Here is a 13,348-nt window from a genome sequence, read left to right as displayed (position 1 = left end):
AATTCGTATAGGCGTAATAGACCCGCTACTTCTAGTTTTCGCTGAAAACCACGAATCTTTGGGCGACCGTGTCATGGCCCCTTTAATGATGCAATGGGCGAACTTTCACGGGAGGGTTACGGTTTTACCGATGATCTCCCCCTCTCGAGCTTCGCCCACTTATCATCATTCATTCCGTGGATATGGCGTGATTTTTTTGAAACCATCAAGTTTTTTGCTCACAACCACCGATACCGACGCCGACACCGGAATTTCTGCGAAACGAGCTCTAACGCTGTCACAATAGAAGCTATGGGGGCGCAGCAAGCGTGGCCGAATTGATACGGAGAATGGCAAAAAACATGTGCGTCCTAACCGTGGGCTACACTGGTGCCCGCCTTCATAATTGGCCGCATCACAAACGCCTTTACGTATCAGGCTTTCACTAATACATAAGTGATACATTTCTTGCGCAAACATACAAAACGAAGAAAGACGGACAATACACATAAGCACCAACTACGAACTTGTGAACTTTTTCATACGGAGAAGAACATGATATACATACAGGGACAACACACGCACGTACAGTGATGCCCTAGCTGCCGACGCCATCTAGCCTCGTTCATGCGTGTGCTGACTGTATATACATCGTTTTCTTCTGCGTATTAAACAGTTGATAGTTTGGCCTGATGTGTCTTGTACGTTTTTCTTCGCTGTGTTCAGTTCCTTGTGTAAGTTTGCGCCGGAATACTTGATCATGTTTAACGAACTAGCCCAATGTCATGTTTCTCATAAACGATACAAACACAGTAATAAAAAAAGCTTTCATAGCCGCCTTTGTCTTCCCGATAGCGCTAGAACAGAGGGACACGAAGGTGTAAGTCTATACACTAGTTTTGGTGGGTACGGGGACGCGCGGTTATGCGATCAGGAATAACGACTTTGTTCAACACATGGCAGCGCACTATTGACGACGTAAGGCTTTACCTTGAGACGCCTTTATTTCGACGAGGAAATAGGCACAAACCGACCGTGTACCATGATCGCACACTGCTGTGGCTCCAGTTCTTCTGACGAGAACGCCACGTACCTTACAGACGACACAAAGCGCAAGGTCTTAACCAAGGTGACGTGAACAGCGCGTGAAACACACAGGTTGTGTGTTTCACGCGCTGTTCACGTCACTATGGAATACCAACTAGCCCGGTCACACACCTTCCTTAACCAAGGCTTCAGCGTTAGATCGAGGGTGCACTACGCGGATACTAGCCGAACCGGCTCTGAAACTTTGTCAGAATAAAAATGTAACGGTATATTTAAAAACCTCCTTGGCCTGCGCGGCAGAGGCTACAGCCATCGCCTCGACCATTCAGGACTCCAAGCGTCAAACCAATTAGGTTGTCATACCATCCGACTCACAAGCTGATTGCTACCTGTTTCGTAGAGGGCAGTGCCCCAGTCAATTATAAAAGTTTTAGCCAATCAACTTGAAGGGCATCGCAGTAAGTTATAATGTACACAAGATACTGACAGGGAACGCGAGGGTGAGCTGTATTAGGATTGTGTACGATGGAACACCCTATCAGAGTCATGGCCAACCCTATGCTTATGCAAGTCCTCTACATCGACGAGCAAAGCCGCAACCACGAACACAAGGAGGAAATGAACCGTTGTAAACTCGCTGCTGTGGCTGCGACTTTAGCAGTGTAGGGGGATAAATAGACGGGCCATGTCAGCACGCACAAAGCACGCACTTCCTGGCTGGCTTCAGTATTCAAGAAAAACACTTTGTTTCTTTATTTACGATAAAACAACCTCCTCCATCAAAATTTCGCAGGGGGCTCAGGCCAATAGCCTCACCCTGCCCTCCTTCCTGGCTACGGGCCTGGATGTACGACAAAGGGCACAAATGCTTCATAAGCGCCTTAGGCGCCGCCACGTGCAATTGCGTCCCTACCGCTTTGAGATAGTCTGCTAATTTTTCATACATGTGTATACCTAAGCCAGCATGAGTAATCGCGGAACTGGAAGGCCAGACTTCTCGTCTATTTTCGGAATCGAAAGGCAAAGGGGGAGAGACAAGTAGTAAGCTAGAAAAAAAGTCACAGTTTCACCGCAAGGCCGAAGCAATGAATGCGATAGCAACAAAGTGTAGTGTTATACGAAGTGAGGTTGCCAGCTAACTGTTTTGTATCCGATCTCGCGTAACTACAAAACGCGGGTGTAAGAGAATACGGCCGTTCCAGGCAGGGATGCTCTCCGCATAGTCACTTCGCGCTGAGAGCGCAGCACGTAGAAGGGTATACGAGCCGCCCGCTTTGATGGCTGTCGAGATAGCACGCGCTCCAGCGATCGCGACCGCGCCCTTACATTCAAAGTTGCTCCTCGCGCGACAACAACCCCCCCCCCCCGCCTCAGGGTGATGGAGGGTGCATGCCTCTTTTCATGGTCGTTAAAGAGGGGCAGGGCTTTTCCTGTCTTCCTCGACGGTAGGCCTCCCAAGCGGGGTGATGTTATCGCATGCACCTTCCGAGCGAATGAAATGTGCCGGCTCGTTTGATCTCTGCTTCGGCCGCGTTCGTCGCCCCAGCTCGCGCGCTTTTACCCGCGGTAGAACATATGATGCGCGGGGGGATCTTATCAATTTCGACTTCATACGGGAGGGACATGACGGCGACGACGACGGTAAATACCCGTCTAGACTGTCCATATAATGGCTATCGCAATAAAAAAGGGGCGAGTTGTCATCTACGCATACTTGAAAAATCAGCGCGAAAACAGTGCGCGTGTCTTTCTTTTTTTGCCTTTCCATCGTTTTCGCGCTGATTTACCAAGTACGAAGGGACAAGCATTGAGTTCTTTTGCGCGTGTAAGTGAAATAGCATCTTCCAAAATGCCAGCAAAACCAAATATTGTCTGCAGGTACAACCACCGAATTCATCCCCAATCCCCGTTGTGGGTACGTGCCATGTTTCAAGGAGTCATCATCGGCAGCAACAGCAACAACAGAGTCACTCAGTACCGTGTGCTAAAGAGAAGGCTTAACCGGGACAACCCCTGCGGTGACTTATCGGTGACACTAGCGTTATGGCGTTGGGACCACGGTGTTCTCATGTTCTAATGAGTGAACGCCGCTCCCTCAATGATAGTCGACCACGGGAAATGCTACCATTTTCGGGAAATAGCAAGGGTTTTGTTCCTTTCTTCGATGACCCTTTCAAACAAGGCCTAGTTCTTTCCGGGATGAGCATATCGGCTCTTGCAGACGCCGCCTCCACCGTCACTACAGCCTTCCCCACGACAGAGCCGAGCGGAGTTCTTCAAATCCGCCGTTTCGTGCAGCACGCCGCCTTCCGAAAGCGACACGTTCCAGAGCGTCGTCGGTGACTTCAGCGACGTGACCAGGCTGTCGCCCGTAATTTCATCCGAGGGCGATCGCTGGAGCCAACGAAGCGTTAGCCGTCTTTTCTCACGTTCTACAGGTGGTGAGGAATTCGACGAGGCTTCACTGTCAAATCGCATGAGCTCCGTGGCCGAAGACCACCATCAGCGCGATCAGAGGTTAGCCTGGTCCCGATGCAACAAGGTGGTGGCGTTCCTCGCAGCAGCGGCAGTCGTCTGCGTATCGGCTGTTATGGTCGACATGACGTGGACGGTCCTGTCCCACGGCAACGCGAGACAGCTACTGGAAGGGGCGGGTGGTGCAACGACCACTGAACCTGTTGAAGGCGACGCGTTGCACCAGAACGCTCCCATGGTGAAATGGCACTCACTGACTAGAGTAAAGCCAGCGCTGAATGCGACGACAAGTTTCCTGAACCCTAACACTCAGTCTACCATTTTTGTCGAGGACGACGAAAGCCGCCCGCCCAGTTCATGATGATCACGCAGTCACCGGGCAATGCGACCGGGCAAAAGCACGCGCGAGAACCGCCGACGAAGACGTCATTTCTTCGGCGGAAGATGTACCTGAAACGTCGCTATACGTTCGCACGTCGCAGCACGGCGACATCGCATCGTCACCGAAACATGGAGGTCCGGCCGAACGTGACAGTGGCACCAATGCGCAGGCCTGTAAGTCAATAGCGACGGAGAAGTTGCGCACCCGACGTTCTTATGTGCAACCGCGATGTTCATGAATGCTAGGGGCAAAGAGGCACACCTGCTGCATACTGCGGTGACTGATGATATGTGAAAAGAGAGAGTAAGACACCGTTTAGTAGCCTGCTCTCGGTCCTCATACCAGACGCTTCTTTTCACATAATCCTATTGAACAAGGATCGCTGTAAAACGGCCCCAAAAGGAACAGGAGGCGACACGGCCGTTCGTGTCATCTTCTTTTCCTTCTTGCGTCGTTGTTTTATTCTGCTCCTTGTTCAAGTATGAACATCCTACAATCTCGTCCGAATTACAATTCTTGGAAGCATAATCCTTCTTGCGGCACTCAGCTTAATTGCTTCGGAACCAACTGAACTAAGCTATGCACATTGCAAATAATCATATTCTGCTGTTATTCTCCGCTCTCGAGCATTTTGAGCAGGAAAGAAGGAATTAATGCAGGCAATAGGACAAATGACGCCGCTCTCTCCGTTTCGTTTCGCCTCTGTCCGCAGCACCGCGTGGCCTGCGAGGATCAAGGCAGTCTACCACTTGCTGGAGTGTACCGTTTTGTAAAGATGGCGATTGTGCTAGAAGTGCAATCCGCTCAGGGGTTGTAGTTGCGCAGGATTCGGAATAATTTTCTTTAATCTTTCACTTTAGAATTAGGTTTGTAGTGCAATATCCGTATCGTCCCAGTTTTTCATTGCTAGTGCTCACCATTATCCCACATGCATAGGGCGCTGCAACAAGGTCATCACTAGTACTTATGTAATGAGTCCTTCTTAAGACACTTAAGAGAAACTTACGATGCATATATTTCTTGTTTATATGTATGGTTGTCGGGAAGTCTCAGCGTCAATAAAAGCACAGTCCTAAGCGAAAGAATAACAGCGCTCGCCTGTCGTTCTCTCCTCAAGTCTAATCCTTATCAGTTCTGTCACTGAAACAGTCAGAATAGTCTTGTTTGTTCGAAAACTAAAAGTTTGAGGACGCTTGAGTTTCGCCTCAAGAGTACAACGCGATAGCGTAATCGGGCCCCGCTCCCATCACCTGGCTTTGCGTCTCGGCGGATACCTCAACCGTGCCTCAGCAAAAGAGTCTGTGCGAGTTACACTGGCGGTTTAAAATTATCCTAGAATGCCTACTGCATGTAGAATTTCGAAGTGCCCACTACGCCCTGCTTTTTTTTTTCCTTTTGCGAATCAGCGAATTACCCACTACGCGTCCGTAGTAGTAAGACGTTATGGTGGGCTAGTTGGTTCATAGCTTTTAGTCACTATTAAACTGCGCGAAAAGACGAGGACACGAGTAAGTCGTAGTGTACTGTTTGTTCATTACTTTTGTCCTCGTCTTTTCGCGCAGTGTAATAGCATCCGTAAGGCAAAACGCGTACCGACGCAGCTGCTCACTTTGTTGATGTTCTTGCTGATGGTGACCATTTAAACTGTCTCAGCACTTTGTATAGGGTGAGCCTTTAAATCACTCATTCGTGCAATTCAGTCGTTTTGACGCCTCGCACAATTCTACGCTTCTGCCACGCAACATTTCATGTGTTAAGGAGACCCCTCGCACTGCATAACATTCGCATAGACTTTTTTTTTTTTGGAAACAGTTCCAGGAAATGGCGTAGGTCTGTGGTAGAGCACATTCTTGCCACGCACAAGGCCCGGGTTCGATTCCCACTCGATGAGAAGGTTTATTTGCATCTATCTCGAATTCGCGGTCGAGGACAACGCCGACTTTTCACTCTCAACCTAGGACACCAACACTGATATTTCTGCGAAACGAGCTCTTCAACGCTATCGCGTCAAGATCATCAAGCACTTATCAGCTTTCTGTTTTTTCTTTAATTTTCATTCTCCCCTAACGCTGTCTTTCTGAACCGCAGACGAATCAGAGGTGCGGCTTTTCTTTCTACACCTACTGCACGAAGCTGCGTCACGAGGCCTACTACCGACACTCGACGCATAGCTGCGTCCTCACCATCACGGACGACGTGCAAGTATGCAACCATTCGCCCAACAAGTTCGCTACTCTGGGAGAATGCCAGCGCAGCTGCGTCCACACTCGGATGCCCTCGGTCGCCTGCCTGGAGAAGCCGCTCTTCTCCTGGTGCGGCAGGTGCGTTCCGATATTCGAGAGTTTTAGCACCGGGGCCCTCAAGCACCTTGCGCACCTAAGCCTTCGCGTTCCTTTCTATTTTCACACACAACGAACTGAAGCGCCCAGACACAGCGCCGTTTCTTTGTGCTTTATTTTGTTTTCACGATAAGTGTCAATATGCCGGGGTTATACTGCGTAGTTGACTTTTGCCCATCGCGATCAAATTTCAGCGCAACCATGCACAGATTTCCCGTCGATGGTCCTCGCCGGCAAAAATGGCCATGTCTAACAAGGCGGCGACTCCTGCTAGCAAAAAATCGTTGTCTTCGGACCACTTCGACGATGGCGACGACATAGCACAGCACGTGCAGGCGTAGCAGACGAACTGTCAGTGCAGCGCCCACTTGCGCGCGCTGTCGCGCGTGGCGGCACGTCACGACTTTGTGTGGTCACGTGGCCAGCTGTGTTTACCCGAAAACCGGAACTGCTCCTGCCTAGCTCGGTGCACTTTGAAACCGAAACTGCGACTAGGCGCTCTAAAAACGTCTCTAAATGGTTAATCTCTGCGCACTCGGGCAAACGAGGTATACTGCCGGGATAAGCGGGTCATAAGCTACCCATTGCAAAAACAAACAAAAAAAAAAGATGTGCAATATTTCTATGTCAATGCTCCTTAAAAAACTACGGTACGGTGCTGCTCAACGGATTTTTGAAGATTATTCGGAAAGATGGCAATGTCATTCACCTATGCAGTTGTGAATGTTTTTTTTTCAAGAACGGTCTCCTTCCAAACTACTATGTGAGCATCTACTCCTCACATGGTACCGAAAATTTGTCTCGCAAAAACCAAGCCGGAGAAACTCAAAACTTGTCACGGATCATTAGACTTGCTCTAAAATGCCCGCCTCTTCCAAACCAACAGGAACAAGTAATCTAGCAATCAGGAAATATCTTCAGAAAAACGAGAATGTAACAAAAGGAAACAAAGTGAGCATTCAGTCCTTGTTTTTGTTTTCTTATTGTTTTGTTTTTTCATCCCACCTTGCGCTGATCGTGAAAACAGCGCACCAAGATGGGTCAACGAACTGAAACACACAGAGACAGCACTGTTTCTGTGTGCTTAATTTTGTTGTCCCGTCTCGGCGCGCTGTTTTCACGATCAGTATATGTACTAACTGGCCCGCCCACAATCAGTTTTTTGTTGATGTCTGCAAAACTAGCACGAGCTTTCACACTTCTCATCGAGCATGCGCCTATAATGTGGTACTATTCAAAGCAATCACTAGCGCAGGAACTACATGACAATTCTCAGAAAGATTTCAAAGAATTCTTTCGCTTTAATATATTTACACATACAGAGTGTTTCAAGAAATGTGTCCAAAAATCATCAAAATTAAGAGAAATAAGTTGAATATTTGCTCGCTGCCGTCATAATTGCTTTTTATGTGACGGGAGGCATCTTAAGATGACTACACACAGCAATTACGACGTTAATTAAATAAAATAAAATAATGAGCACTTTAATTATCGGAGACAGGCGGTCGGGTCAAATTGGAGAATTGCTATCCTTTCCGCGAAAGGGACATTGCCGCTTTGCGAGTTTGAGAAATCAGCCTCTGGTGATTATTGCGGAGGATTATAATTCAATCAATGGCGCGATTTTGTACGCGTTGTTAAAACGAACGGAGGCGGTCCGTTACATCCAGCCGCACGCGATTGGTCAATGCAGGGCCGTGACGACTGCCACGTTTCCCATTGGCCATTAGCGTGCGGCTAGATGTAACGGACCACCTCCGACCGTTTTAAGAACGCGTACAAAATCGCGCCACAAATTCACCGGAGAAACCGAAAGCGAAGCTCCGATGACCGCAGCTAGCAGACGACCACAATGACGTCACTGTTCTCGACGGTGATTTCAGTGATGTTCTGAATTTGTCAACGTACGTGCGCCATACGTGCTGTAATCGCAAACGAAACCCGCACAACCACGAAGCGAAGTCAATCTGTGGTTGGTACAACGACGCTCACTCATTCTAGACGTTTCGGAAGAGTGTGGCAGTTGCGCTCTTCCGAGTTTCGGTTTCGGTATCGCTGGCCAAATTTGCTAGGTTTTATACTCGATAATAATTGCCACCCGCTGCTCTTTTGAAAATCTCAACGCGGCAACAGGCATTTTGCGGGAAGTGCTGCAATTTTCCCGTTTGGCCCAACCACCTGTTTCCAATAATTAAAATGTTAATTAATTTCATTTTTTTTTGTCGTAATTGATGCCTCTACTCAGCTTAAGATACGTGCCGCCACAGAAAAAAGTAAATATGAAGGCAGCGTGACAATATCTCATTTTCCTTATTTCGGGAGATTTTCGGGCAGATTTCTTTAAACACCTTATATAAGTTTATAAAAGCATTTTACTTGGTGACTAAAGCATCTTAATCTGTTTTTCAAATTGATAGTTCATTACGACACAAATAGAGCATGAACTCTGGCAATGCGGATTGTCTGAATTCGCAAGGTTAGACTAACGGGCAACGGGTTAAACGCAACGCGCAAGATTGCGTCTTTGGTTAGCAGCGCGACAATCGACGTAGGAAGCAAGAGAAGTGACTGGAAAAACGGCCCTCGCGCTGGTAAACAAACGCACGTGGCATGGCGCGAGATAATTGGTCTTGAGGACTAAAAAGAAGCATAATTACATCTTTAAAAAAAACGATTTTTCAGAGATAAGAATTTAAAGGAATTTTGGTCGTGGTTATAGAAGGCTAGTCGAGCACAAACCGCCACCGTTTTTAAATGCGAAGCATCTTATGACGTAGTTCAAACCGGTGGTGGGGGTGGGGGTGGTGTGCGGCGTGACCACCCTTACTGCGCATGCGCGAACCCTCCCCGCACACCTCCTCTCCACTCCCATGTACCTTTCCCCTATCCACTCTCACTCTTCCCCTCTCCACTAACCCTCTCCCATCCCCCTCTCTAGTCTCCCTCTCTCGTCTCCCCCTCTCCGCTTCCCCTCTCCCCCTCTCGACTACCCTCTGAAACGCGGGCTCGACATGCCGAAACGCTGCTTCGCATCGCCTCATGATCCCCTTTAGCGGTAGATGGTGGATTTTTTTCGTTTTCCGCGAAATAGTGAGCGCGACGCAGCCTTCATTTCAGGTTTGTCGGTATCGATATTGCAGTTTACGAAATATAGGATTAGTGGAGGCGTGACGTCAATTTCTGCACTGAGATCAGCGTTGCGATGGATGGTGTAACGAGGCTGGTAATAGACCTGTCATATCAAGGAAGAGCCAATTAATACGATGATGTAAAACGCTGGAAAAGGCGTAACAGTTAACCTCCAGTCTTTCCGTTCTGCTTCGTTGATCAACGAGACACGGTCAACGCCTTGTTGTTGGACCAGGCGCCACGATAAAAAAGGAGGAAGGGAACACACGGGTCGCAAACACATTAGTATTTCTAACCAGAAGTAACCAGTAATTCAGAAAGGCTTTAGTTAACCATCGGCATTAACCCAGTGATACAAATTGGGGCCGCACATGTCAGCTTCGCCTGTTAACTACCTTTACGGAGTCCTTGGGCGGTGACTTTTTTCTACATACCCAGGAGGTCCTTGACATTCCACCGTATTAATTGAACGCACGAACCTACACGTCATTGATTTAATGACCACAGGATGTGGGCTGTGAGAATGTTTTCATTCAACTCCAGGGCATCCTGTTTTCCGCTCTATAGGCAAGGTGACAGGATGTCACAACAGGCTGAAAGAAATGAAGTGTGACACATGGTGAACTTTACTAAGATTGCTGCGCTCAAGTGCAAAAAAAAATTATCCGAGTTTGATGGGCTTAACGTCGCGAAGGCTGATGAAAAAAATCAAGCATTCACCGTCACAATGCTCAACTTCGCGAAACTTCACAAGGATTCCGAGCCATTTCAATGCCAGTAGAACGATTTTACAAACTAAACTGGTAAAGCGGTTTCTTTTTTTCTGGCCGAACAATGCTTTTCGGCCGCTATTGCAAAGCACATCAACTAGAGCTCAACGGCAAAGTCTAGCAACCGTTACAGTCTTTCAAGTCTCTTTATTTCACATCATCAAATTCTTCATCATTTTCACCTTGCCCATCATGCGTGCGCTTCTGGATCAGAACGACTCCGTCATTGCTGTTCACGCGCCAATTCCCGTTGACACTTCCGAACGGTAGCGTATTCTTAGGGAGAGCACACGACTTCACCTTTCGCCGAACATTTGTGAAAGACCGCCGAGCGCGCGCACCTCTATATTATCACTCTTCCTAGCCATCTGTTGTACGCCCGGCAGGCCCGTAGCCAAAGGGGCTTGCCCTCCCCACCCCCCCCCCGCCTCGGAATTTTGGTGAAGTAGGTATTTTTAGCAAAAGTAAATAATGAAAATAGGTGTATCTGTCTAATAGTCAAGGTTTTCAGCAAGTCCCCCCCCCCTGAAAAAATTCCTGGCTGCGGGCCTGAAGCGCGGAGTCCCATTCGCTATTGTCATTATTAGGCCATCACGATAAGAGATGATATTGGATCTTGGAAACCTAACTTGCTTTAGACAACTCAGTTGCGGCATAGCAACTAGAGTGAACAAAACTGCCAGTCGGCCTAGTTGGAACATATTCATCTTAACGAATTCGCGCAAGCACACGGAGACAAAGAAAAAAAAAAGAAAAGAGTTCGTTAAGAGTGATCAAAACTTGCCATAACTTCTCTGACGCGGAATTTGAGCACAATGCAGTTTTGTTTGTTTCTACGAAGCTTTGAGTGCGCCGAAGAATAATTCAAAGTCCATGCTGTCTGAATCCTTACGTGGTCTGTTTTGTCGTCGCTGTAATGCGAGGATGTAAGTCGTGCAAACCATTGAGCAATCGGCAATTGCTGGCCGTGCAGTGACATATACGTATATTTCCCTGTAAATCCATTGTGTGCCTTCGACGCAAACTAATTCATGATAACTATTGTCTTCCACGCAACAGGCACCACGTTAATGCCAGCTGGTGGGTGTTCGACGGCCGGAACTGTCGGCCGTGGAACTTTCCCGCAGGTCTGTGCCCGAGTCCTGCGGACAGAGACGTTTTCCGTAGTCGCCGCGAATGCATGCGAAGCTGTTCGTTGAGAGACGCCAGGCTTCTGGATCGTGACCAGGGCGGACGCAAGAGGCGCTGCAGGAGTCCAGAATTCGGGACCACGTGCGATTCCAGCGTGCTGCGGTTCCCTTACTTCGCCCATAAGCCACCAGGCGGCGAGGGCCGCTTGCGATGCATCCGCTCTTCGGCGTCAATGCTGTTCGCGCACCGTTGCCTCATAGGATCGAACAGGTTCTTTTCGGAGGCAGCTTGCAGAAGCACCTGCGTGGGTAACGCCTAGATTAAAGCGTGAAATACACATAAACACCGGAGCGGAACTCACTTGTTTATTCTTCGTCGCTGGGCTTTGTTGTGTGAGTTCATTTGCCTTCTCAAATGTTCCGCATGTTAATTTAATTCCTTCTTCTTGCATACGAGGCCACTGCCAAAGGTGCAGAAGTGAGCAAATGTCGAGCAGTTTTCTCGAGATGCGGGAGGTTTCTTGGGACATGTCAACGGTGCCGTCTCATAAGTTGCTAAAGAAAGCACAAATAATACGAGAATTCGCTCACTCTACGTGACATCGTTCCACATACAGGCGTTAATAAAGTTCTATTTGGCAGGCCGCATTGCAAGTTGCAAAAGAACAATACTAATTAATATGTGTCCAAGAAAGGCGAACTGGTTTCCAGCCGTCTCCGTAATAGGTGTAGATCACGGATGCCTTCAACACATTCCATACAGCTACAAACGTATGATACAAACAGAATCAGTTTGAAAATATTTAGGCTATAACACTTTTACCATATACGATCGAACCCAGTTATAACAGTTATAACAAACCCTGATAACGTTTGGTATTCTTTATATTAATAATTGTTGGAGTTTAACGTCCCAAAACCACGATATCATTATGAGGGACGCCGAAGTGGAGGGCTCCGGAAATTTTGACCATCTGGGGTTCTTTAACGTGCACCTAAATCTGAGTACACGGGCCTCAAGCATTTTCGCCTCCATCGAAAATGCGGCCGCCGCGGCCCGGATTCGATCCCGCGAACTTCGTGTCAGCAGTCGAGTACCATAACCACTGGACCACCGTGGGTGATATTCTTTATATTGAAGACGTAAAACTGAAGGGTCTGTTTCCGTGCGATATCGCTCCCTGAGGACGTGAACGCGGCCGGTGCCATAAGGTCGCAAGCATGCTTAATAGTTACATTGTTTTCTGTTAGCGAAAGCGCGATTCTGAGGGTATCAGAGGAACTGAAAAGTTACTTCAAGAAAACTTTTGCCTGTTATTCATAGTTATGCTTTCTGCAAACCGATTATTTCCTTCTTTTCTTTACGTAATTTGACCAACAAATTTTAGCATGGCTTCTTGTGAAAGACTGCTGCTTCTACATTGTATACTTTGTGGTAGCGCCTGCTTCCAGTCTCTCTCAGATTTGGCGCTGGTCAGGCAGCAGTGCTCATTTTGTGCAGTTCTAGCATGTTACCCCTTAATTTAACGTCGTCGCAATTCTCAATGCGCAGCTTATCCATATCAGTCAGTGTAATAGTTCCGATATTCATATTTTGATTTCACAATATTTATAGCGACTGCTTTAGGCAACTTTAGAGCCACTTTCCACTAGTCTGTCATTTTCATCCCATCAATAAAAAAAAAATTGGGGAGGGGCGAAGCACGTAGCGAAGAGGGTTTCAGCTCCACTAATGTGAAACCTGGGGAGGGGCGAAGCATGCAGTGTGCGCCGGTATTTCCCACAGCAAAATTACTGCTAATGGGCAATGAGAGACAGAAGAGAGATAAGACACTGAGACCCGCAGTCCGCTTTTAGTAACGTGAACGCGCCCTCTCCCGCGAGAGACAACGTCAGCGTTGTCTCTCGCGGGAGAGGGCGCGTTCTCGTTCCTTGCCAGTTGGTAGTTCAGCGTTCATCGCAGAAAGAGCGTTTCCATTGTCAACGTGCGCCGTTCGCTCTCTCTCGCCCCACGGCGAGCGCCGAGGCGGTGGCGCCCTCTCTTGCGATCAAGCAGATGGACCGTCCCGACAGCAGACGACGCAGCACGATGCACGC

The 13,348-nt window shown here is 48.2% G+C and overlaps 1 protein-coding gene across 1 annotated transcript in view; it reads left to right on the top strand.

The window, feature by feature from the left end:
- Window positions 1-1,572: 1,572 nt before the first annotated feature.
- Window positions 1,573-13,348, top strand: part of LOC119397422 (uncharacterized) — a 41,966-nt gene continuing 30,190 nt past the window's right edge. Inside the window, exons 1-4 of the mRNA XM_049416558.1 lie at window positions 1,573-1,654; window positions 3,465-3,739; window positions 5,972-6,204; window positions 11,181-11,248. Coding sequence (XP_049272515.1) covers window positions 1,573-1,654; window positions 3,465-3,739; window positions 5,972-6,204; window positions 11,181-11,248 — 658 coding nt within the window. The remainder of the gene's footprint in view (window positions 1,655-3,464; window positions 3,740-5,971; window positions 6,205-11,180; window positions 11,249-13,348) is intronic.

This window comes from Rhipicephalus sanguineus, chromosome 6 (assembly GCF_013339695.2).
Source record: "Rhipicephalus sanguineus isolate Rsan-2018 chromosome 6, BIME_Rsan_1.4, whole genome shotgun sequence".
NCBI lineage: Eukaryota > Metazoa > Arthropoda > Arachnida > Ixodida > Ixodidae > Rhipicephalus > Rhipicephalus sanguineus.
This window is presented reverse-complemented; position numbering and strand designations above follow the sequence as displayed.